The sequence below is a fragment of the Micromesistius poutassou genome (assembly GCF_964030765.1).
Source record: "Micromesistius poutassou genome assembly, contig: SCAFFOLD_2750, whole genome shotgun sequence".
NCBI lineage: Eukaryota > Metazoa > Chordata > Actinopteri > Gadiformes > Gadidae > Micromesistius > Micromesistius poutassou.
In genome coordinates, this window is record NW_028180579.1 from 25,371 (window position 1) to 51,832 (window position 26,462).

Genomic DNA, 26,462 nt, shown 5'->3' on the forward strand with positions numbered 1-26,462 from the left:
ATCATTGTTCTCTTCACTTGAAATTGATACAATCAGAAGCTTTCCTTTCACCAAGCAGAGACTTTTAATTTTTCACCCTAAAGTACACAGAAAACAAACAGGTACAAAAACAGCGACACACAGCGATGAAGGCACCTTGCTCAAGGGCAATGCAGCCAAAGGCTAAATAAAAGTCCTGTGCATTCCTCAGACTGACTTCAAATAAAAAACTAAATGTATTTAATTCTTTATTTTGGTTGTGGTTCATTTTGTTCAACAGCTATTTTGGGTGGAGCAGGAATCTCATTGTTGAGTATTAAGGGGAGGCACAATAGCCTACAACTTATTTTACACCATCAGTTTATTTTTATTTTTGATAGAATTACTGAGAATGACTTAAACCATTTTCAATCAACTATTTGTTGTAATTGTGTATAATTGATGACCATGTACTGAACTGAACTTATATTCTTAAGAAGGTGCTACAATTCCAAAGATGTTTTAAGCTACAATATCGATGACATTTCCACATCTTCGTTAGGGACAAAAAAAGCATGCAGGTTATAAATAAAATGTAAACATGGGTAAGCACAGGTCAAAGATCATGTCGCTATAATTCCAGTGCATTTGTCAGCCAGGCATAGACAGGCCAAGAATCAATTGATATTAACACAAATGTCAAATACAGAACTCCTTTTTATATTTTCTGCTACCAATGGTGAGAAAATCACCAGGAACTAGAGATGACTTCGCTCTACATTATGATGTAGAACTATCAACGTCTTGATACTAATCCCAGACCGGATGAACAGTAGCCCTTGGTGTGATGACGACATGACCTGATATTGATTGATGACCGGCCCTTAATATTGTTCTGCATACTCACCCATTCTGACACCAAACGTCATTAAAACACACATCCTGCCACCCAAAAAGGGGATGGCTGTTTAAAAATAAGTAATAGCATCTTGTGCCTTTTTTCTTACCCAGATCAAATATTCAATTTTGTATCACCATTTCAAGCAGTCAGAAACACAACTCATCTAATGAAGTGTATATCCTGGTTCCACTATCTGTTGTCTCCTGCTGTTTACAGTAGACTCAAGCCATCCCATGCTTATCGAGCATGTCATCACCAGGAGGCCCCCCCTCTCTATGAACAGAATACAATACAGGACCGACACAACGTGTTACATTTGAACATTTCATCTGTTCCCAAGCCCCTGATGCTGGTTTGAATAGATGACAGAAAGCAACCCCCTCCCTCCCAGATATATGCTCAGCCCGACTGTCAACCGGACATCAACTTCTGGAATGAGAGTCTAAGTGAGAGAGATATAAGAGAGTATAAGTCTAAAGGTCAGGGATGGAACTAAAAGGAGGAAAATAATACATTTATTGAGACCAGATTTAACTTAATTCAAACCACCTTTAAGAGTATAAACGGCTACAGCTGAGAAAGTATAAGGCTCATCATTGCATGAATGTGACACATTTAATGCTAAGCCAATAGGCTTAAGGGTTGATGATGTTGATAAATTGCATGCTCCTATTGGTTGACACCAGACCACATCCCCTCACGGCGTTGGACGTAGAAATAGGTCGGAAGGAAAACATGCATGGAGGTTTCACCAGAACTCCAAACCCAAAGAAAAACCAACAGAACCTGTGTGTGATGCGTAAATGTAGTGATAAGGAGAGGACAGATCAGATGGGCTTTGTGACGTATAGTACAGCATATAGTAGAGCATGAAACACCTTTACTCAAAAGATTTACTGAAAGTGTTAGACAAAAGTTTAAATCTCAAGGGCAAATTAAACATTCTTGATCAAACTCTGAACACTTATCCCAAGAAGAAATGATAACAATGATATTAACTATAATATTACTGTAACAATGTTGAATCACAGCAACAGTTGAAGGAACATTAACATGTAATGGCAACAGATATATGGATGGTTCATAAATGATCCCTGAAACAAATAAATAAATGGTACGCCTTTCAAAAAGGTGTGTGAAATCGTACACAACACAACGTTTAATTCCAATAGCAACGTTTGATACAACACCACAAATGGGCTTTTACAAATGGTCTTGTACAAACTTGCATAGATAAAGTGATGCGGGGCAGCCCGTCATAGCGTGCCCCAAATGTAACATTCTCTTTTAATGGTTTGTTTTTACAAATATCCTGGAGACGCAAGTCTGTGCTCCCTGCAGGAAGGGGTCAGAGGTCACCAGACCCCAACCACTCAGAATACGACCTCACACACCCTAACGTATGCAAGTTTGCAGTGTTGGACCGTCGTGTTTTTGTGTTTGTTTGTATTGTAGGGGGGTGGGCCACCAGTATCGTCTGGGGGGACACGCGTAACAGAGACCCTGCTTCACACTGGTGTTTTTTGTCGTTTTTTTCGCTAAGTTTCATAAGTTCGCTAAGTTTCGTAAGTTTCGCTGTTTCCATCACAGATTTGGATTATAGAGTATGGCTATTAACAATGTGGCATACAACTGACATCATAGAATCGTGTTGGTACAAAATAAAGGGCTTGTTGACTGCGGTGTCTCCGTGTGCTTTTCCCTGGGCGCTCAGACATCACCCTGCCTCCTACTCGGACAGACGGAATGATGCCCTTTTTGGCTTTCTATGGAATTGGTTTTCAATTTAAGGCCATTTCTTTCCATTTGGTTCATCTACCAACTGGGTTAAAAATAAATAAATGAATAAAAAGATAATGTGTGATGTTTATTTGGGTGACTGTTAAGGGGGGGGGGGGGGTATGTCATGGTTCTGCTGAAATAGTGAGAGTGGGAACCGCTTCTTTGTCACATATTCTTCTATATATAATAATATATATCAATATGGGTATGTGAAAACACGTAATGTTAGAGGGCATCGTACGCACGGCTCTGGTGAAGGTTAGGAAACACTGACATCATCATCATCAATACGAGACATGCTGCACAGCAACGACCCCACCGCTGCGTCACCACCGCTGCGTCACCACCGCTACGTCACCACCGCTCCTCTACCACGCAACACGTGGAGGAGAAAACAACATGTTTAACTGTGCAGAGAGAGAGAGAGAAAAATAGAGACAGAGACAAAGAGAGAGAGAGAGAGAGAGAGAGACAGACAGAGAGACAGAGCTCAAAAAAAAAATCAAAAAGCTGACGTCACTCAATGCTACCCACAAAAAAAACATGTCAAGCGACAGAAAACAAATATGGCAAGGAGGGCGAAAAAAACATTTCTTATCCCCCCCTTTTTTTTTTTACCGTCTTTTCTTTGCAAACGACAAACCGAGAGAAACAGCATTGAAAGGTTCCATCAGAAAGGGACTCCTGAATAAAACAAGTTGTGGGCCCGTCCCGTCAGACCCCCCCCGGGCAGCTCAGGACCGAGTCACAGCACCCAACCCGCTGAAGGCTCCAGTGTTCAGAGCACCCACACACCCCCCGGTCCCCCGCGGTCCGACGCCGGCTCATCCCCACGCCAGCCGCCCTGCCCCTTGAGCAACAAGTCAGACACGGTTCGGGACCGCTTCACCTCTGACCCCTGGCGGTGTCCTCATAGGCCGGGCGCGGGGAATCGTGGGCTCCTCCCATGCATCTACCATGCAGAGCAATGGACCTCCAAAGCAGCCAATGGAGCGGCGCGGTCAGCCGCCACAGGCCACGCCTTTAAAAAACGAAGCGCTTGAAAGCTGGAGGGAGAGAACGTAAAGGCGGTGTAAAACACAAACTGAAGCGCGGCCCTTCCGGGGTGGAGGAGGGTGGGGGGGGGGTGTGCGGCGTCACGGCACAGCGTGTTCCCTAGGTGGGGAGGGGGTCGTCGTCACCTTTGCTGCACTTGCACTTGCAGCAGAGGATGATGGGCGTGGCCAGGAGCAGGAAGGGGGAGGCGACCAGCAGGAGCAGGCCGAACCCCGCGAAGATCCCGACCACCTGCAGGGGGCAGGAGAGAGCGAAGAGTCTAACCAGGGATGGAACGAGAGAGTGAGGTCGATATGTGCCTGATGGCAGTGACGGACTGGGATTAAAAAACGGCCCTGGCATTTTCACCCACCAGCGGCCCACACGGGGGCGCACGCACGCGCGTGCGTGCACGTGCCCGCTACACAGATATAACTTCACACGCACGGAAATAACACGCACTTTTGTAGCCCCATTGGTGATGAACTCTAACTATAATATGCATAAAGACTGCACCAAAAACATGGATATATCAATGCACAACTCCAAAAAAAAAAAAAAAAAAGCCTAGAATAGATCTTCAGAGCAGCCACTCCATAATACAAACGTGTCTTAATTAACGTCATGCAGTTAACAAGGTGCGAAGGTGCGAGCTCTTCTCCGCAACCCTGTCTATCACGTCATCAGCATCCAAGTTCATTAGGACCTCTTTCTCTGTCGGCATCAGCATAAAGGCCTCCAAATTATCCTGTGACAAGCGTGTCCTTAGGCGATTCTTGATTAATTTAAGAGTGGAAAAACTCAGTTCGCATGCCACTTGAGTAGGCTACATGACAGTGTTAGTAGGAATTTATATGCCAACCATATATTGTTGTAGGCACAGGTGAAGAGGTTTAACTGCTGGAGAAGGAAATTGCAACAGATTACACGATGCAGGTAGCACATTCCAGGTTTATTTCTGTAGTAGCCTATCTTCCTCTATCTCCGCGGCATCATCAAATTCCGACGCTCTGACGTCTCTGTGTACTCGTTTAGAGGAGACTTTCATTGTCAGCCAACAGTAATCTCCTTCTCTCCTTCTGTCGCTGAATTCCTCAATTCATAGTTTAACCTCAGCAGACTCTCTTCCAACAACCCCCTAACACGCAGACGCGGTCTGATTCGGTTTTGAAATTCCCAGAAGTCATTGCTTCATATAACTTTTGTAAACCAATAATAAAATAAAAAATACAGGCAGATTTGTTGTATTTCAATTTCAAAAATGCACTTTTTAAACATCTGAATAAGGCTACAAAAGAATGTAGACCGATGTAAATATTGAGGGCAACCATGACTGTGTAGTAGAGACTCATATCTGGTATAAATACTGATCAGTTTGCAAGTATGTGGTATGACTAGGGCTTTAGAGATAAATGGCTGACTTGAAGCCGTTTAACACTATTAATGCTTGATAGTGGGCCGAGTGACAATGTGGGGCCACGCGAACCTGACAAGCATGCCGCTCCGTGATTGGCCGGCCCAAACGGCCCACGAGCGGCCGCGGCCCTTCTGGCATCTGCCTGAATGCCAGACCGTCCAGTCCGTCACTGCCTGATGGTGAAGATTCTCCTGCTGTCGGGGTAGTAGGTTCAGTTGTATAATACTGCTCACGAGACGGTTTAGATCTTCAAAACTAACAACTGAAAGAAACTCCAGAAAGTCTACATCATTCTAAAATTAAAAAAAATGGCAGAAATTGCAATTTCCGGGCAATAACTAGTAGAAAGGAACGTAGGCATAATGTTCACTAGTGATGGCAGTTTGAGTGCTTCGCCACATGGGGGCGCCAGAGTCCAGGACATGGACAGTGGATCAGTGGCAACAGTGGCTCACCACACCATGTAACTGCTCCTGCAGCACATAGAACGGCTACCAGGACAAAGAGCATCTAACAATGCAAATGCATTGCAGACGCTGTCTTTACACAGCGTTACCGAAAGTGGTGTGACGTCATGAGGAGGAAAGTATGAGGGTTAGATACTTTATGTCATTGGGGGGGGGGGGGGGGGGGGGGTGAGGCAGGTGTGGCAGAAAACATGTGACATTTGCCAAATGTCACCTCTAAATCGGAAACACACACACACCTTAACCGAGCAGCTACAGATGGTGAGAGAGAGGGAGAGATATATATAGAGAGAGAGCCAGGGCGGGAGATAGACGGCGATAGAGAGAGAGAAAGAGAGAGAGAGACAGGAAGCAGAGAGAGCTTCACCATCAGCGCCAGCCCCCGGTCCTGGCAGCTCTTATGTATTTATGAGCGCGTCAGATGGTGTTTTTTTTAGAGATGGCGAGGGGGTGGAGGGAAGCGTGGGGGGAGAAGTTTGGTGGGGGCTTTTGAGGCGAGAGAGCGAGAGAGAGAGCGAGAGAGCGAGAGAGCGAGGTCCAAAAAAAAAAAAAGCAAAGGATGTAGCTGGCACCCACGAGCCGAGCGCCGTCCGTGTTCACCATGACTCAGGGCTCCCTGCTGGGCAGCAGATGCTGGCGTGAATGCTAATGTCCACAGCAAACCACCCGCGCTTAGCGCAGCCCTTAACACCACGAACACACACACACGACCTGGCCGAGGCACACCGCATCACTGTTAAGAGGACGGAGGATAAACGCAGGAGAAGAGAAAGGAGATTGTTCCATACGGCGTCGCACACTCTATTATTTAGACGCCGGGGAGCGTAATTGAACAGCCGTCATTTACAATTCAGCGGGGTTCGCCGACCGCACGTTTCACTAGACGCCCTCCTCTGCGCCGCCGTGATTGAGGTGTGCTCCCCTACTCCTCTCCTCCCCCACTCCTCCTCCTCCGTTCCCTTTTCTAAATAATGGCAGCGCTGCACCTGTCACTGCATGTGTGTGCGTGAGCAGGCGGGAGGGAGAGGAGTGAGAGGGAGAGAGAGAGCGAGAGAGCCGGTGAGAGAGAGCGAGAGACAGAGAGAGAGTTTGAGCGAGAGGGAGACGGAGATGGACAGAGAAAGATAGATGGAGTGAGAGATATGGGGAAGAGATAAGACGTGCTTGATCTCCTGCTGCAGTGCAGAGGGTGTGACAAAGTGAGAGGAGACAGGAGGAGGAGTGAGATCAGGAGAAGACAGGAGGTGTGAGGGCAGGAGGAGACGGGACGAATGATGACAGGAGGAGACGGAAGGAGACAGAAGGAGCGAGGCCAGGAGGAGAGGAGCAGGGAGGCGTGCATGTGCTCACCTGAGTTCTGTGCCAGATAACCGAGGCCCTGGAGTGTCCCAGTTTGTTTCGACACGGCCCTTTGTCATAGTGGATCAGGAGGAAGTCGTCCTGTTGCACAAAACACAAACACACACAACAACACCACACACACACACACACACGCACACACACTTTACAGACAAGCGCTCACAGTGCATGCCAGGTAAACGGCCCACACAAGTCCAAACATGTCAAAGATAATTGTTTGGACTCACAAAAGGAACTACGTTCTTTTCTATCACGAGTTCCTTATTACAATATGAATTGTCCGAGGGAACCTGCACCAACCATTACCCCACACACACACTGTCACTGCAGATACAAGCCACACACACACACACACAAGCGCTTGTACACGCGCACGCACACACACACACACACACCCCCCTCCCCCCCCCCACTCACGTCCAGGGACTCCAGGCAATACCAGCAGAAGGCGTGCTTGCAGTTCTTGCACATCATCTGAGCGCAGCCCTCGTCCCTCTCGATGTACACCTTGCACTTGGGACAGCGCTTGATGGGGGCGTCATCCTCCTCGTTCTTGTAGAAGGAGCTGGAGGGTGGAACCACAGAACACAGAACACAGAGCCGTCACTTTGCAGCGTGTCATTGTGGCAGAGAAACAACGATTCAACACGTCCCGTCTATAAAAGGATCCCTCGTCATCGCTGATGAATGATCCACACCATGCCACTCCTGCTGAGCCTCTCCTGTTCCTCTCTGCTCCTGTACCTTCAGGAGTCCCGTTGTCGGGACTGCTCTAGGTAAACGGGCTGACGGGGAGCAGAGAGGTGAACGGGGAGCAGAGAGGTGAACAGGGCGGTGATCTCTCAGAGAGAGAAGCTTTAAGTCCCTCTCTTTCCTTGCCCTGTTCTCTGTGTATCGATTGAATGGTTTCAGGGTGAATTAAGGGCTCGTGCAGACAGTCTTCCACCCACCACCACCTCACTGCCCCTTCAATCTGACAGGCAGCCACAGAGCAGAGGAAAAGAATTTCCTGAAATTGCTCAAGGGTGGGGGAGGAGGACGAGGAGGAGGGAAGGAGGAGCGGGAGGAGAGGAGGAGGGGGAGGATGAGTGGGAGGAGAGGATGCATCAAACCAAATTAAGCAGTGTTGCCTTTTGTTTTGCTTTGCTTACTCATCCACTTTGTTGCAGACAACGGACAAGTTGCATCATGTTCACACATCAAGCGCACACGCGATCCAGAGTCGCCAATTAAATGGCTCTCCTCTAGGTGCTGAAGAGGCACGCCTTGACAGGAAGCCTCAGAGTGCGTTCAATATTCATGACGTTCTTCAGAAGTTCACTACTGAGAAATGTACAAAGATCTGTTGTCGGTGAGGAAAGGGAGTCAACAAAGGATAACCTGCAACCGAATTCGGTCAGCGGTTCTGTGGCGATGCTGTATGGGCCGTATGGGCTGTATGTGCTGCCGGCAGCACGCAGCGTCAGTGAGAACCGCCTTGAACTTCAAGTACAGCATTTGGTGGCTATCAAAACCGGCGAGCCAAGGAACACTGCAACAACAGTCGGCCCAATCTCTTCTAGAAAATGCTGATGTGGGGGAACGTTTTAAGTACCGCTTAGGATCGGTTTCCCCACAACTGGCACGGCAGGTAGATCAAGTTCAAACCCCAAGCGGTAGCTTAACCTCCAGGACTAATAGGCTGCTGTTCCCTTTAACCTGCCCCACCGCAGGCTCTCTTGAGCTGCAGACGGGCCGCCGAGGAGCAGCGCGGAGCGAATAAGGTGCAGGGAACCTGCACCAGGATGCTATGGGGGTCGGATGAACCAGGTCTGTGGGTTGGCCTCTCTCTCTGTCGGGTCTCTCTGTCGGTCTCTCTCTGTCTGCCCAAACCGCCCCACTGTAGTACATCCTGAAGCCCCTGGATCCTCCTGCACCTCCTCTTCCTCCTCACTCAGGACCAGGTGGAGGAGGACAGCTCCTTGAGCCCTGAGCCCCCCTCTGTACTGATGTGTACGTCTCTCCCTCTATGTACTTCCGGCACAACGTACTGGAACCTGAGCGCACTAATGGGATCTCACTAATGGGGGACCTGGTGTTGTTGTTGTAATCCTGCACAAGCAAAGAGTGTCTGAACATAACCACCGAGGACCTCAGGCTCTGCAGAGACCCTACCTCCAGGGTATCTACCTCCTAGGGTATGCCCCAGGGTACCCTCCTCCCAGGGTATCTTCCCCCCAGGGCATTCTCAGGCTAACCTGTTCATACTATTCTGCGGTTCATGGGGTCAGACAGCCCATCTCAAATATAAATATATGAACGATGTGTGAAGGATCAATAACAGTTAAGAGCGAGGGAGTGCCAGACATAGATCTACGAGAGAGAGAGAGAGAGAGAGCGAGAGAGATCTATGAGAGAGAGAGGGAGAGAGAGACATAGATCTAAGAGAGAGAGGGGGAGAGAGAGAGGGAGAGAGAGACATAGATCTAAGAGAGAGAGGGGGAGAGAGAGAGACATAGATCTACGAGAGAGAAAGACATAGATCTTGAAAAGAGAGAGATATAGCTCTACGAGAGAGAGAGAGAGAGAGAGAGACAGATCTACGAGAGAGGCAGAGAGAGAGTGCGAGAGCTTTATTGAAATAGATGACGTCATAGAGGGAGAATGTAGAAAGGGTGTAACGGTGGAGAGCAGAGTGTTTCCCGGTTCTATGCCAGGACCTTGTGCCTCACCTGTTCTCCCCGGGCAGGAAGGCGGCGGTGGGTAGGCTGCTCTCCGGGCAGGCCACGCCCGGGTGCCAGGGCGCCTTGCAGGCGGAGCAGAACTCCAGGGCGCAGACGGCACACTGCACCAGCTGGGGCAGGGGGGGCGTGGCCGCCTCCGTCAGCTGGCACACCGCCTGGCAGGTGGAGGAGGGGCACCACGTCCGGCATGGGTCCAGCAGCACCTCTGGGGAAGGGGGGGGGGGCGGAGAACCACAAAGACCGCGTCAGGGAAAGGACTCTGGACACTATTCACAATCTCTTGTGTGTGTCTTTTTCTTAGTCATACATTTGATGTATTTCTTAAATGTCTTTGTAATGAGGTTATTGGGTGTATTTATTTAAGGGTTTCAAAACTACACCCATTCTGTCACATTTCCACCTTGTCTTCATTTTAACTATGATGACTTCTGCACCCAAATATCTCCCTAACGCTGCTGTTCTTCAGTACGCCCCACTGATTTAACTTCTAAAATGCTTTTCTGTACCGTGTGTGTGTGTGTGTGTGTGTGTGTGTGTGTGTGTGTGTGTGTGTGTGTGTGTAACCCTGTGTATATGCCTTTAAAGGCATATGTAGGTATATGCCTTTAAAGAGTTGCAACATCCCCTCCACCTCTCCCCTAGTATCTAGTATTGGGGGGAACCCAGGAACCCCCAGCCTTTTCCCCCTCTGCCAGTGCTTTGAGGACGTTGGCCGACACCCCCCCCCCCCCCCCCCCCCCCCCCCCCCACACACACACACACACACACACACACACACACACACACACACACACACACACACACACACACACACACACACACACACACACACACACACACACACACACACACACACACACACACCCACCCACACACACCCACCCACACACACCCCAGCTCCCCCTCTCTGCAATACGCAGGCTTCCCCCATCACGAGGCTGAGCGTGTATTCTGTTAACAGTGCACCCTACTCCACCAAGTACACAAGTACAGAACTATACTTGTGTACTCCGCCATGTACAGCAGTACAGACCAATACTTCTGTACTCACCAGGTACAGACATATACTTGTGTACTCCACCATGTACACAAGTACATACCCACATTTGTACTCCACCATGTACAGAGTACAGACCTATACTTCTGTACTCGACATGTACAGCAGTACAGACCTATACTTCTGTACTCACCATGTACAGCAATACAGACCTATACTTCTGCATGTACAGCAGTACAGACATATAAAAGGAGAAAGGCTTCCAACATAATGGAAACAGGATGTATCCTGCAGTCAGACACTTTGCAAGGCAACAGCCAGGCCATCCCATCAGCCCCTCCTCATAGCAGTCTCCCAGCATGTATATTTGATCGGGTTGAGGACGAGGGGTTGGGTGAGGATGCTATGGTACCCAGACAGCCAGAAAGCCCTGAATACCAATCAGTAGACTGCCTCCCCTATACAGGCTCCCTGATATGCAACACACACACACACACACACACACACACCAGCACTCTGATGAGGTGAACAATATGGAGGTCCCCGGGTCTAACCCCATAGGGGCTTTGTCTAAAATCAACATAACAACATAACCATTTCAAAATGGAATTCAAACCGATATTCTTGGGATTTCCAGATGCCCTGTCTGGCGTGAATGAGTGAGTGAATGAGTTTGTGAATAAAGCGTACATCCACCATGAACAGATGTGGAGCAAGTCAGTCATTCCAGTACCTGGTCCTCGCAGAGTGTGACCAAAACAAGCGCTGAGCAGAAATGAGCTTAGCACTGATTGGCCGACTCCCGTGTTACTCACCTCGTTCAAACTGCAGCTTCTTGTACCTCTGCATCATCTCTGTGGCCACCATGCACTCAATCTAGAGATAGAGATAGAGAGAGTGAGAGAGAGAGAGAGAGAGAGTGTGACAATCCAACAGCAAAACAAGGCCAATTTAAAATGTTGGTCTTGAAATTTAAATGTTGAATCATGACTCATTGAATCATGACATGACGCTAAACTGGCGCATTGATGTGGGTCATCATTAAAGTCTAGTGAGGCCAAGGGATAGGAAGTCAAAAGCTATCGGGCTCTTTTATGTCTGTGTGACTAGCAAGTCCAAACGTTTTTAAAGATAAGATATATGATATATAAGATATACTTATATACCCTTTTGCTTCTTCTCTCGTTACGGTTGTTTATTCTGACCTCACCTCTCTCATGGTCCTGTCAGTACCTTAACTTATTGATTACCCTGAAACCGTGTCACATGCCAAGAAGAAAGAGCAAACTAGTGTCTCTGCATTGGTGCTCAGATATTGAATTAGTTCAAGAGGCGAAGAAACCTTGACCAAATATCTGTAAGATGATCCAATGATGGTGTTTATTGATTGATAGACATTGTAACAGTGGATATGGGTTGATTATATCGCACCGCAGCATTGACTTTTGTGTAAATTCTATGTAAAGAAACCGCCTCAAAAAAACATGAGCGGCTGCTCCGAAACCGTCCGACGCCGACAGAGGAAGGTCAGCGGTGATGTCCGCCTGACCCCCATGATGCAGAACATACACACGTATCATGTCACAACGAAAGAAGATTCTGTCCCCTGAAAGGGGCCCAAGACTGAGGCCTAGTCCGGCGGTCCTACTGAGTCCTTCAGATCCACCAAGCCAGACCGGTCCGCCAAACTACACAGAGAGAAGAGCAGGCTGCTCTCTCCCCACAGAAGACCCACCGAGTAAGTGGGAGGAAGCCAAGCAGGCTTAGAAGACTGACCCACAGAACAGGCTTCAGGAGGCTGACCCTAAGAGCAGGCTTCAGAGCAGGTTTCAGAAGACTGACCCACAGAGGAGGCTTCAGGAGACTGACCCTCAGAGCAAAGCTTCAGAAGACTGACCAACAGAGCAGGCTTCAGAGTAGGCTTCAGAAGACAGACCCATAGAGCAGGCTTCAGAAGACAGACCCATAGAGCAGGCTTCAGAAGACAGACCCATAGAGCAGGCTTCAGAAGACAGACCCATAGAGCAGGCTTCAGAAGACGGACCCATAGAGCAGGCTTCAGGAGACCCACAGAGCAGGCCTCAGATTAAGAGTGTTAGACCATCCTGTGTGAACCAGCGCCAAAAGGTTTTCAGAGCGCCTGAAGAGATTACTAAAACCTAGAGGGTTTCCTCCAGGATTCAGTGGAAGGCTCACATAGGTGAGAATCCTTCCCTGGTGACCTTGGGGTCGTGTTAAGTATGAAAGTGTTATGTGCAGGACTGGGCAGCAGGGGATTAGGTGTCAAGTGTTAAGAAGATAAGTGTTAAGGAGTCAAGAAGATATTCAAATTAATTTGGAGCTAAAATGGTACATACACGGCTAATGTCACTCCAACCTAATAAAGTAAGGAGACTTTTCTTCCTACCTCCGTTTCCTGTAATTGGCCTCTTTTGGGACAGGCAGAGTCTGGGCAGCTTATGGTGGTTTCAAGGCCCTCTTTAATGAGAAGTTCAACGTACTGCTTCAGGCACTAGAGGGTTGACACACACACACACACACACACACACACACACACACACACACACACACACACACACACACACACACACACACACACACACACACACACACACACACACACACACACACACACACACACACAATATCAATATTAATGGTCTGCTGCTCAATAAAAAGAGGTACTTCATTTTCATATTGATTCTAATATGGAGTCTGTCACTGCTGCATATTACAGTATCTAAAACTCGGTGCCTCCGGCGACACCTTTGAAGATAAGTCAATATTTGTGGATTGAAATATGTGGTTGTATTAATGGTCTCACGGCAAGAGCACTTCACCTTCACTCACTGTTCACGTTCTGGCTAGGACTCATTGCTCAGCAATACTACAGACATCCCTGGATATGAACTACATGACCCACACTGCCCAGGACCCTCCGTCTGTCCCGTCCTAAAGAGTGTGCTCACCAGAGTGCAGAAGACACATTGGCACTGTGTGATGGTGGTCATGGACTCCAGGGGAAACTCTCCCAGGCACAGCTTACAGGAGACCAGGGGGTCCAGGGCCAGCTCCCAGCTGGGCCTGTACCGGGCTGTCGTCATCTTAGCACCGCTGGGAGGAGGAGAGACAGAGATAGAGATAGAGATAGAGCGAGAGAGAGGAAGAAATGGAAGACGATTACTTGGTGTGAACTGCTAATAGCTGCCTCTGGTGGAAGATTCCAGCAGCCTCACACACAGTCACACGCTGGCGTGTGGACTTGATATTTAATTCACCATCTTATATGTGATTAACAGAACTGGCAGGCCATACTTAATGCATAAGTAAATGTATGGCTACGACTTGCATTTGTCTTCTTAAACGATAGATGTGGAAGCATGAGCATCTAGTCATGTGATACGACGTCAGCCTCCAGAACGAGAGAGAGGAGGGCGAGAGGAGAGGAGAACGGACGCCCAAACACGGACAACTCGATACACAGTGACGTCATCGTCTCTCCGTCTCCATGGCCCTCCCCAGCTGAAATCTTCTGCTCCTGATTCATAATAAAGGAGGCCTCCTCAGCTGAACCCTCCTGATTCATAATTGAGGAGGCCTCCTCTAGATGCTCAGCTGTCACATGCCCCTGTGAGGTTACACTCCAGCCATGAAACAATCCACTCCTGCACGTCATCTCTCTCGTAGGAGACTGCTATTTTGAGTCTCTCTCCCGCTCTCTCAGGCAGAGAGCACCCACTCTGTTTACAGGAAGTTGCCCTACACAAACACACACACACACACTGCTAGGCAACCACGGGGGAGGCGAGGAAGAAGGGGGAGGGGAGAGCAGAGAAGAGGGAGAGATGCAAGGCTGGAGAATGGAGGAAGTGGAGGAGTATCCCTCCGCCTCCCTGTCTTTAGCTCACTCTTGTTGCTTTTACAAGCGATACTTCATACTGATCGGACACACATAGGGTGTGTGGGGTTAGTGGGAGTGTGTGGGGTTAGTGAGAGTGTGGTTCTGGGGGTTAGTGGGAGTGTGTGAGGTGAGTGGCAGTGTGTGGGGTTAGTGAGAGTGTGGTGTGGGGTAAGTGGGAGTGTGAGGGGTTAGTGGGAGTGTGGTGTGGGGTGAGTGGGAGTGTGGTGTGGGGTGAGTGGGAGTGTGGTGTGGGGCGAGTGGGAGTGTGGTGTGGGGCGAGTGGGAGTGTGGTGTGGGGTGAGTGGGAGTGTGGTGTGGGGCGAGTGGGAGTGTGCATCCTTGTGAGAGGTCTCTGGACTGTGAGTAAACAACACAAGCCCCCCTGAGACCTGGGGGGAGGGGAGGGGGCGGGGGATCCAAAGAGAGACATACAGAGACATAATGGAGATGTGTTTAAAAAATAATGTTTAATAAGAGGACTGTGTGCGTGTGCAGTTTCCAGCAGAGTTATTGTTATTATTGTGTGGGGCTCCAGGAGGAAGCTGTCACCCCATCCAGCACAATGACCTCATTACATCCCAGTAGGGGGGCACTAAAAGGTGAGGCTGTGATCAAACTGAATGGAGAAGCGGCCCTAGAAATATCTGACATAATATCAGCTCTGATGCGGCCTGATCCCAAATGGCTAGAAGGCCTGGACTACTTCAGTTTATAGACCAGACGTTGACCGAACAGTGACGCTGTTGTCCTGGAAAAAATCATCCCATCGTTTTCAGAGGAGAGCGGGGGAGATGAGAGGAGTACGAGTATGCGTGTGCGTGTGTTTTTATGTGTGAGTGTCTGTGTGGATGAATAGCGATATGGAAAACGACCAGAGAACATAATAAAACATTGAGAGCGAGAAAAATGGTAACAGTGTAACAGTGCCCTCCCGCTTTCAAATGAAGACGTGTGCACACAAAGATGATGCACACACATGAACAGAGTGAGAGACTTGCATGCAGTCCACTTTCTTTCTCTGCTCATTTCAAATATAGCTCTTTGAAATGCTACAGGTCAGGCCAAGGAATTCAAATCAATAAAGTCGGTCTCCACAGTAAATCAGGAGGCAACCATCTGTCTCTCACACACACACACACACACACACACACACACACACACACACACACACACACACACACACACACACACACACACACACACACACACACACACACACACACACACACACACACACACACACCCTAAAGTGGCTCACCCTACAACATGATGGGACAGATCAGGCCACGCAAACTTTCATAACCTCCAGGCTGTCACGCCCCGACACGCAACCCAGACGTATCTTCACGCCAAATATCCTAAATGTACAAGCAGTACAATGTCTCCTGGTATCCAGCCTGGAGCCATGACTGAGGTTGGTTAAGCACAGGCATAACTGTATTGTAAACAGACCTTCACAGTTACTAATTTGGTTCGGAGTCTCTTGCTCCGCAAAACTAGCAGTCAGCTAGCACACTTCCCATGACCACCATTCAATGTCATGAGCTGGTCAGTTAGCTATGTATTGTGGAAGATGAATTCTTCACACATGAGCACTTTCAAATGAGTCTCCCTCCTGCACTCCACCACACTACGGTGCTCCCATGATTAGAACCCATCCTGCCCTCAGGGCAGCTTTCAATCAACAAAACTCATTTGCAGATAGCAAAGGTCTGCCACAGCCTTTTCGGGAGGACTATAAAAAGTGAACTCACACCTGAATTCCCTCAGACCGCCTGCACACATCCTCAACTGCAGAAGGTCTCTGTGGCTCTGGAGAGACCAGGCCTCAATCACAGCCATCCTCAGCTACTGAACGTCTCTTTCTGGTGCAGAGAGATCTCTGTGGAGATCCATGCAGGGCCAGGCTACAGCAGCATCAGCTACTGAAAGTCTCTCTGTCTCCGCCCCCGGAAGTATTGGTGCATCAACAAGCCCCTTCGAGCAGGTCAGTGAAAGAGAGGGAGACAGAGAGAGACACAATGAAGAGAGCAGTAGGGCCAACCCTTGCAGTGTTTCCTCTAGGATCTTTTTCAGCAGCGGGGGGAAAGGGTTTTGTCGTACCTGGGCGGTGCATGCACAATTTTTTTGTAGCAGTGATGCTGTAAGTTGGTAACGTAGCAACGCTAGGGGGGTCCGGGGGCATGCCCCCCGGAAGAAAATTTTGAAAAATAACCCTTTAAATGGTTACTTTAAAAACTTACTTTTAAATGGTTACTACTTTAATGGCTACTTAGATTTTTTGGGGAAAAATTTACAGATTGAGCTTCCAAATATGACATAACAACCAACAGAGTCAAGGTATCTGCTGAGACCAGATCATTGTGCAAATGTGCCTTGAACTTAGCAGTTTTTATTTATCATTTTTTATGTTCATTTTCAGCCATTTCTTTGATATTTATCAAAATATATATATATTTCTTTTCAAATTTTTTTTTTTCCAGTGGCGCTGACAATCTAGCAGCGGCGGTGTGCCGCTGCTGAATGAATATAGAGGAAAAACTGCCTTGTTTTCACCTGGCCTGGCAGCTTTTCACTGCGTGTGTGCGTGTAATTATATAAGGACACATTAAAGTGTTGCGTAAGTTTCTATTTATATAGCATCTCCTATGGCTGGAGTGAGCGAGGCCTGCTAACAATTGGCACAGCAGCATCACATTATAACATGATTCAGTTCTTTCGCTCTCTTTCCACTCGCTGCACGTGTGCAGAGGGACACACGCAGGGACCGCCGACTGCCACATAGAGGCCATTTTCTCACGAGCAGAGAGAGCGGTCAGCCTCATGATTGGGAGGGGGGGGGGCACAACCAATTAGAAGAGGGGGAGAGGGGAAGAGGGAGAGAGAGAGTGAGAGCAAAAGCGAGATATATAGGGAGAGAGATGTAGGGAGAGAGATGTAGGGAGATGGGGAAGGAGAGGGAGACTCAAGGCCATATTCCCTTTTTTTTAGAATGGATATGAAAATGCTCTAAACTAAGCATCACTATGATGTCATTAACTAAACTCCATTACGTTCCTCATGGCCTTTGAGTGCAGCGGTGCTGAGTTGATAATGATTGACAGCGCTCGTCTCCTTCCTCTGACTAGCTTGCTTGATAGCTCCCTCCCTCTGCTGTGCTTAAGCAAGCCAATTAGCCCGGCCATTAGCCCTCATCAGCTGTCATTCCTACTCAGGGTTTACCGACAGGAGACAGAGAGAACGAGATAGAGTGACAGACAGGTATATATCACACACACTTTCCGTTATTGTGATATTAGTCGGAATATGTGTAGAGGGAACGTGAAGTTATGCACTTTGTATGTTGTTTTGTATGTGGTGCTTCCTTGCACTTAAAAATAGTACTGTAATAGCATCGTAATCCTAGCTGTCTTTGTAGGATACAGGGAATGGTTTAACGGTTTAACGATTGTAAGTGCTTGGCACTTGTTTCTTTGAACATCCTTACTGTACCAACAGAGATATATTGTATTTCTCTTTCTTCAGACAAAGGTTCTTATTGTAAGTCACTTTGGATAAACGCTTCTGCTAAATGCCGTAAATGTAACTATAAAGTTGATGTCAAATCCCAATGGCCGCCTCCATTTTGAACGCATATAGTATTGGAATGTTAGTTATTCTGTTGGTAGTAATGGTTTATTGTTAATTGTTTAGTAATTTATTGTTAAATGATTAGTCATTATGGGAGGAAATGTGGTGCCACAGCATTTCTCCTGCGAGACTTTAACATTTACTTTAAGCTTGGTTACGGTACCTTCATGCTGATTTTGGATTTTACAGAACTACCACATTGTTGATTCTAAAAATATATATTTTCGAAAAATAAACAGAATGGATTTCTTCAGGAAAGAAAAGTGGATTCCACCGTTAGCCTGTAAACAGTTTTATAAACATGTTCCTCTGAGCTAATATTAGACAGACTAAGTCAAGACACACCACGTTAGTCTGTCTAACATTACAACACATATCTCCTTTAAAACAACAAGATTAAAACAACAGCTGAATATGGGTCATGGGTCAACAGGTACTCAAACATCAGACCTTCTCAGAGTGAGACGTCACTCTTCGTCACTTTCTGCAATACCAACACGACCAACCGTTCTGTAACCCTGCCCTCCCCTCATTCATTTCAGGATCAACAAATCACAGGCCAGGAAGGGGCCATGCCAGAGAGAGTAGTGGTGAACAGAGAACTGGCTGCTCTTTGGTTTCAGGGCGGCAAGTGGAGCTTAAGAGACGTCAAAGTGCCCGCTTTCTACATACCCCACAGTTACGCAATCACAAATGTATTTTGGAAGTGTGTACTCGCATGTGTGCGTGTGTGTCTGATCTGGGCGCCTTAAATACTCTGGGGCAGACAGACGGTGACAGTGGTCATCCCCGGGGAACAAGGACAGCAGATCCACCTTACGATGACATGATCAGCATACATCTCTTCTCCAGCTACAGCTACACGCTATAATCTCTCTCTGCGCAGTAGACAATATCTGGCCTAAATAATTTAAGATAAAGGTGAATATAATACAAGAGAAAGAGAGGGGGAACACCGTAACTTATCGTGAAGAGTTGACAATGATGGTCAACATTGTTAGCTTAGCTCACTAGTAAGGCACAGCTGCAACGTGTTAAGTGACTCCACAACACCTGGAGGGGTCAGAGACAAGACAATGTCTCTGCTGTTTGGATCAGAGGGCATGAGGGCATCTCCCCCCACCAGGCTAACAAAGGCTCAGTAGAGCTACATCTACAGAGCAGAACAAACTCAAGACCCCCTTACCCCCCCCCCCCCCCCCCGACACAAAGACCCCGTTCAGCCACCAGCATCATTGTTTACACTGCCAACACCAACAGCATTCAGAGAGGATGGCATACAGTAACGCACCCACCCACCCAACCACACACCTAAGTACTGTACAACCATTTTCTCATCAGCAACAATTAGCGGCATCCTTAGACAGCAAAAAAAATACTTCCTCATTTTGTAGTGCAGTAGAAATTAAATTACGTCTCTCCAATTGGCAGAGTACCTGAAACAATGCGGTAAGCAGTTTTAAAAAGGGAACCGTCTCATCCCCCCGAAAGCTTTTGGCTGACATCAGGGTCTTAAAGCTAAGTGGAGACGACAAGCATGCCTCAATGGGTCTATTCCTATTGGCAGACGCACAAAGGCTGGGCGAGAGGTCTTCTCCGCCAGAGATTGGATATTCCTTCACCAGTTGCATTTACCTGGCATTTCAAAGGCCTTGTGTTACGTCTCAGAAAATAAATAAGCAAGCGTTGCCAATGTTTCTACAAATTAAATAGGATGATTTTTACTTTCATAAGACACATTATTCATAACAGCTGTAAATGTTTGGATTTATTTAGATAAAGATGGTAAGATAAAACCAAAGCAAACCTTTTTCTACAGAATGTGTCCAAACGACAAGGATATGATCTATGTTTGTATGATGGGGGCCTTTCCTTATCTTTCATTCATGATGCCAGTCCGGAAAGATAAGGTGAACTTTAAGACCGATAAATCCTACAGACAAAATGCTGCAAAGATAAAGAGGTGCTCATGAACAGCGATGTGCTCCCTCACTGAAATGAGGAGTTTACCACCATCCATCCAGGGAGACGGACAACAGGGGGACCCATTCAGAGTAAACAACATTCAGAGCTAATGACACTCAGAGGTAGTGACACTCAGAGTTGGTGATGGTGATGGTGTTTGTCTGCAGATGTTTTCCACCAGCCATTTCAGGAATGGATGAGCTCAAGAGAAGGAGGAAACAGACTGTTTTCTGTTTTAAATGAACAGGGGACACATTAGGTGTACTCAGTTTGTCAGCTCCTCGTGGACCATGTCTCCCGAGTTATTCCTGAAAATGTGCTGAAAGATTCAAACTGGGCAGCTTGGACAAAGCACTGCTGTCTGGATGAAAATGTCATCACTTAGCAGGCCACATTCCCACCTGCTTGTCCGATACACAGAAAACGCTTATCTATTCAGTGAAAATATGCAGCAAAATGAAATGCCATGAAAATGTCATATTGACATATCATGATACCTGTTACACCCATTTGTTTTGGGATCATCGAACCATAACATTTGTAAATGTTAATAAGCTGCTCTGGACAAGTTACTGCTCATAAGTTAAATGCATAAATCCATCATCTCTAGAAAAACCTCCCATTACTACTGTGGCCATAACCTCCCCCACCCCCTTAGCCTGGTCCCGGCTGACACAAGCATTCTCTCTCAGTTCACATTCAGAGGCCAACCCAGGAGGACACACTGAAAAGGTACAAGAATATGGACCCACATGAAAGAATATTCACACAACTTTTTTAACCGGCTTTGAGTTAGGGCAATGGGAAGCAGGAAGTCCAAAAACTAAGGAAACACGCCAACGTCCTGTTGTCGGGTTTGAAAAAGCAATTTGAAGTGAAAGACACAGGGAAAACTCTAAAAGTGCTAAATTCCCTCTGAGCTACTAGCTAAAGCCAAGTTAGAGACACGAATGACAACACCTTTAGCTAGCATGCAGACAAATCTCCAAGTCTGAAATATACAATTCAAATTAAAAAATAAAACAATCCCCCTGTTGCAAGCAACAGTTTATTATTCAGCATCAATTTAGCACATTTATAATAACTCTATTGTCGTTTGATAAGCAGATCTTTTGTTAAACATCTCAGCCCTAACAATTCAATTCAACAACTTGGTTGTTTTCTGACAGAGATAAACAAGTGAAGAGTTTCTCATTAGTCAGTATTCATCCCCAAATAGAACCACAGAGTTTTCAAATATACAGCATCGCAGCATTTTCCTAATTTTCCTCCAGCTGTTTGCATCCAGTGGGTTCATTTATCATTTCTATTGTCAGAGAAATTAATTGCGGAGCCGTTTTCAGCCTCTTGTTATCGTCACAGTGTACACAACTCTGCCAAGTGTGTCACGTAAAGCAGAGAACGTTATTGCTGGTCCAACCATGTGCAACTCAGAGGAAATATCAACAGTAATTACACCACCCAGATAACACACTAGGCAAAATGCACTGGCACAAAAACCCTCACCAACCCTAGAGTCACTTCCCCTCTAGCAGGAAGTTGGCAGCGTGATCATTAGATAACAGAGCTAACTTGCTAGCCCTCGTTAGCAGCAGACCTACACCTACCTCACAGACAGACAGACAGACTGGTGATTGATTCAGATTAAGAAGCATGCCAGGGCAGCATGACATAATGCTGTAGCAGGATGATCCCGTCTCTCTGAAACTCCCTTCCTAAGGGTTCCTCTGGCCGCGAGCCATCTCTCTCACACACACACACACACACACACACACACACACACACACACACACACACACACACACACACACACACACACACACACACACACACACACACACACACACACACACACACACACACACACACACACACACACACAACTCCCATTTAATGAGTGTTTCTGCTGTGAAAGAGAGAAGCCACCGTTACCAGGCTACAATACGCACAACATTTGATGTGTGGTGTTGTCCTTGACAACTTGATGATTGTGACCGCTGAATGCCAGCCAATAACACACTGATTGTGGAAGAGGTTTGATATTAACAGGAAAACACTTCAGAATGGGTGTGGGATCTTTAGAAACAGCAGGATGTAACCAGATACTTTAAAGGTGTGCTGCTGGGAGCTCATGGGATTCTTGAACCAATCCAACCGGATTATGGGCAACAGAGAATTAGCAGGTTTGGAGTCGGTCTGAAACTGGAGAGCTGCCAAGGAAAACAAGGTAACATGTGATTGACAGACATGAGGTCGCCTGAACACATCAGCTTGTGGCTCCCAAGAGATTGGCCGTTTCTCAATTCGCGTTCTCGTGTGTTCTCGTGTACTTGCGTTCTCGATAAACGTCATCAGTGGTAGCCCAAGCACTGTTCCAATTCCAAGTACGCGAGAACGCGAGTACTGTCGTAAAACCCGGAAGTGTTCTCGATGCGTTCTCGATGAGGCCATTCTACCGAGGATGCATCGGAGGTGACTCGTGTGGACTTGGGACCGTTAAATATCCCAGAATGCATCATCGAGTCCGCTGCTGTTCCAATTGCAGGTGCGTACTCGCGTTCTCGGAAGTCTGTACTTGAAAGTCCGGACTTGCCAAGTACGTACTTCCAAGTCCGCGAGAACGTAGTCCGCGTACTTGGTATTGAGAAACGGCCATAGTGATTACCTGTAGATTTATAAGCTTTAAAACTGGAAGGATGAGAAGGTGATGAGGAAGATAGAACAAGTGGAATATAATCAGAAACCACAACACTACTTGTTACTTCTATCTGCTCTATCTATTACAGTAATGTGGCTCTGGAAGTAGACTCAGTGGGAAACGGTCAGTCTACCCTCAACAACAGTAGTGACCCCCACTGTATCCATCCTCACATCGCAGCAGATGGTGGGGGACCTTCACACAGTGACAGGGGGGGTGATAGACCTTAGATTTCAACACTGATAGTACAAATATCCTACAATCACCCCGCAGATCAAGTGTGGGTTGAATTCCAATGGCAGGGTTGACAGATCAGTAGTACTTCAGGGTTCCTGTGGGTTGTGTACCGTGTGGTTTAGCACGTTCACGCTTGGCCAATGTTCCTCACCGGGATAGACATCTACAACACGCACAGCGAGGTCCGGGCATGGTAACCATGGAGACCACACACCGTCTCCTCCTGATAGGAGGAATAACAACCAGTGTCTGGGAGCCTCTCCCCAAGGGACAGGGTCGCGCTCTGCTGGGGTCAGAGTGCCAGCGCTCTGCTGGTTCACCTTGCACCTTCATCATTCTGTAGTGGAGTAACGGTGGCCATGACAGACCAGTTATTTACTCCCCTGAAGGGCAGGAGCCCTGCAGAGAGGAGTCTGCTGTCCTGAGACCAGACCCTGAGACCAGACCCTCCAGACAGGAGTCTGCTGCCGTGAGACCAGACCCTGAGACCGGACATCTGAGACCAGACCGCTGAGACAAGACCATAAGAGAGGAGTCTGCTGCCCTGGGACCAAACCCTGAGACCAGGCCGTTGAGACAAGACCCTCCAAAGAGGAGCCTTGGGACCAGACCCTGTCCCCGGGTCTGGGCGGGGGTGAACCCGCTCAGGGCTTTGAACCAATGTTTTGTTAGTATGTACCGCTTAGCCCAATGGGGAAAGTGTGGACTGGAAACGTTTTTCCCTCAGATGCAATGAATCTGAGTAGTAGTAGAATAGTGAAACAAACACGGACCCTGACTGCCATCCAGTTTCCTCCATATCACCGCTGATGTGTGACTGAGATGAGTCCAACATGGCCGCTCTCCTGAGGGCCTGCGGCAGAAGGCGTCAGGCTCTGACAGACAGCATTCACTTCTCAAATCTCTGACAAGCTGTCTTTTACGGGGCATATTTCTGAGGATAGATGTAGCTTGAAGACATTGACTGCTGCAGGTGAACTCACAAGTAGTAGTAGTAACTATATTGTACCTCATAGTAACACTCTTTCTGCTCATATGCCATCGACCGTGCTTCACATGCAGCACTATTATATTCACTCAGTACTCACACACACCTAGTATCTGCATCCATAGCTCTCAGCCTTATGTAATCCTGATGACTTCATATGGCCTGGCGTTCTATGACTTAACATGAAAACCATTTGTCAAATATGTCCTAAAAGGCAATATAAATAATATTACACATTGCCGTTTTTAAATAGGGCAGTCATTGGAAAGGTGTGTGTGTGTGTGTGTGTGTGTGTGTGTGTGTGTGTGTGTGTGTGTGTGTGTGTGTGTGTGTGTGTGTGTGTGTACTGGGCCGACACAGACAGCTGAGGAATAGTTTGTCTGCACCCCAGTCTGCCCGTGGCCCAGGGCGGAGACCTGACTGTAAGGGGGAGACCTGACTCTGACTGTAGGGGGGAGACCTGACGGTGACCCAGGGCAGGGGGGAGACCTGTGGAGAGGCACTGCGTGACCTTCTCCTCTGAGGAGCCTCCGTTCCCAGTACGCTTGGTTCATGTTTATACTCTAAAGATATCGGCTTTGAAACGCTCTGCAGCATTGACATACTGCTAAATGAAGAAGATACTAATAATACCAAATAATGCTGTAAGTGTTATGGTTCTGAGTAGGCTATATGCGTCCAGACATGGACTGCCCTATATGTTCACTTCGTATCGCATGTGTAAGACAGGACTGGGTCTTATAAACAAAAGAAAAACCCAAGAATGAAATAGATGTTGTTTATCAGACTCGTTCTAAGAAACGGACCCGACGACGGGTTGTCATCTCCTGCTGTGTGGACAACATGACAGACACCACGGTCCACAACAGTACCTGCTCGGAGACAACTCCGTCCTAAGGGGGGGGACCTCCGGGAGATGAACCGCGACCTCCAGGGAGACGATCCTCCGGGGAGCCGAACCGGAACCTCCGGGGAGAAGAACCACGACCTCCGGCGAGATGAACCTCCAGGGAGAGGAACCTCCGAGGAGACGAACCGGAACCTCCGGGGAGAAGAACCACGACCTCCGGGAAGATGAACCTCCGGAGAGATGAACCTCCGGAGAGATGAACCGCGACCTCCGCCTAGGCCGAGGCGATCTCCTGGACCGGATTACCGAAGAGCTGGCCCACTAGTTAGAGGAGCACAACACCTTCTCAGACCGCTTCATGTTTAGTACACGTCCCCAGACGTCGTCGAAGCGCCACCAGGAGACCCGCTGCAGCCCGACTGTAGACGCGTTAGTTTCGTTCTGACCGACAGCTGTTAGGCGATCAGCAGCAGGCAGGTTGTACCGAAGAAACTGAGGAGAACATCCGCCGCTGATGTCTGTGTGGGTCGACCTGTCAGGAGAGCTGTGTACAAAGAGCCCTCGTCAGGCGCGGTTCTCGCAGAGCGCACGACGTCCAGCCGTCCGCCTGCTGCACGGACACCGCGCGACGCCAAACGCGATCATGTTGTAGGGAAAGAGCCGGTGGGCGGCGTGTTTACCTCTGGGCGTCTCTCCGTCCTGTCGCGATCAGCTGCTCCGCTGCAGCGACGCCATTAGTGGAGAGCGCGGCTCCGTCCCTCGTGTTGTTCTGGAGCGACTGACGCCACCAGCCCCGCGTTTCAGGAGCAGCAGCGACCCCCGCTGGTCAGATGGCGCTATTAGGCTCATATAAACATGTTTTCTTTATCTTTACGCTGTGCACCGCACACACACTGGAGAACTGCGCCAAATCAGCTGATCGCAACGTCCGTTACCGTGAGATATTCATTCGCTCCGTGGTCAAGCTGCTGCAGTTTGAAAAAAAAGAAAAGGTGGAGCAAAAAAACACTGCTGTGCTTAAGAAATTGTGTATTGAAAATGGAATCTCCTTTGTGAAACTGGGTACGTTTCATAAGATCAGATGTTACGTGTGGGGCTATGTGTGGGGTGCGTACCAAACACCACCTCTCCTGGTATATATATATATATATATATATATATACACACACAGGGGTGCACATAACCTTTTTAGTGAGTTACTCAGGTGAGTAGGCTACCAGGTGATATATATATATATCAGTGTGACGGACTGGACGGTCTGGCATTCAGGCAGATGCCGGAAGGGCCGCGGCCTCTCGTGGGCCGTTTGGGCCGGCCAATCACGGAGCGGCATGCTTGTCGGGTTCGCGTGGCCCCACACTATCTCTCGGCCCACTATCAAGCATTAATCGTGTTAAACGGCTTCAAGTCGGCCATTTATCTCTAAATCCCTAGCCATACCACATACTCTGAAACTGAAACTGAAACTGACACAAAAGTTATATGAAGCAATGACTTCTGGGAATTTCAAAACTGAATCAGACCGCGTCTGCGTGTTAGGGGGTTGTTGGAAGA

At 47.9% G+C, this 26,462-nt stretch overlaps 1 protein-coding gene across 5 annotated transcripts; it reads right to left on the reverse strand.

Moving 5' to 3' along the window:
• LOC311370677 (putative E3 ubiquitin-protein ligase RNF144A-A) lies at positions 1-25,680 on the reverse strand. Of its 5 annotated transcripts, none has more exons than XR_014640871.1 (9): positions 24,931-25,661; positions 13,609-13,753; positions 13,047-13,151; positions 11,455-11,515; positions 9,631-9,847; positions 7,337-7,484; positions 6,911-7,000; positions 3,531-3,928; positions 1-3,048 (listed from the first exon to the last, which is right to left on the reverse strand). XR_014640871.1 is itself a non-coding variant. In XM_084489013.1 (9 exons), exons 3-9 carry the CDS (start codon positions 13,741-13,743, stop codon positions 3,797-3,799), a joined length of 888 nt encoding a protein of 295 aa, XP_084345139.1. In that variant the 5' UTR covers positions 13,744-13,753; positions 24,931-25,452; positions 25,589-25,680; the 3' UTR covers positions 1-3,796. The 5 variants fall into 5 exon arrangements, 4 of the variants coding, with proteins under 4 accessions (XP_084345139.1, XP_084345141.1, XP_084345140.1 ...); XM_084489013.1 differs by having other exon boundaries at positions 1-3,928; positions 24,931-25,452; positions 25,589-25,680; XM_084489015.1 differs by having other exon boundaries at positions 1-3,687; positions 3,823-3,928.
• Between the last annotated feature and the right edge of the window lie 782 nt (positions 25,681-26,462).

Bases quoted from the DNA above. Each gene is read 5' to 3' on its own strand.
- LOC311370677 (XM_084489013.1), bottom strand. From the start codon at position 13,743: ATGACGACAGCCCGGTACAGGCCCAGCTGGGAGCTGGCCCTGGACCCC. The intron at 7,001-7,336 runs GTGAGTGGGGGG...TTTGTGCAACAG, and splicing joins ATTGCCTGGAGTCCCTGGAC to GACGACTTCCTCCTGATCCA. The intron at 3,929-6,910 runs GTGAGCACATGC...TGCCCCCTGCAG, and splicing joins TTATCTGGCACAGAACTCAG to GTGGTCGGGATCTTCGCGGG.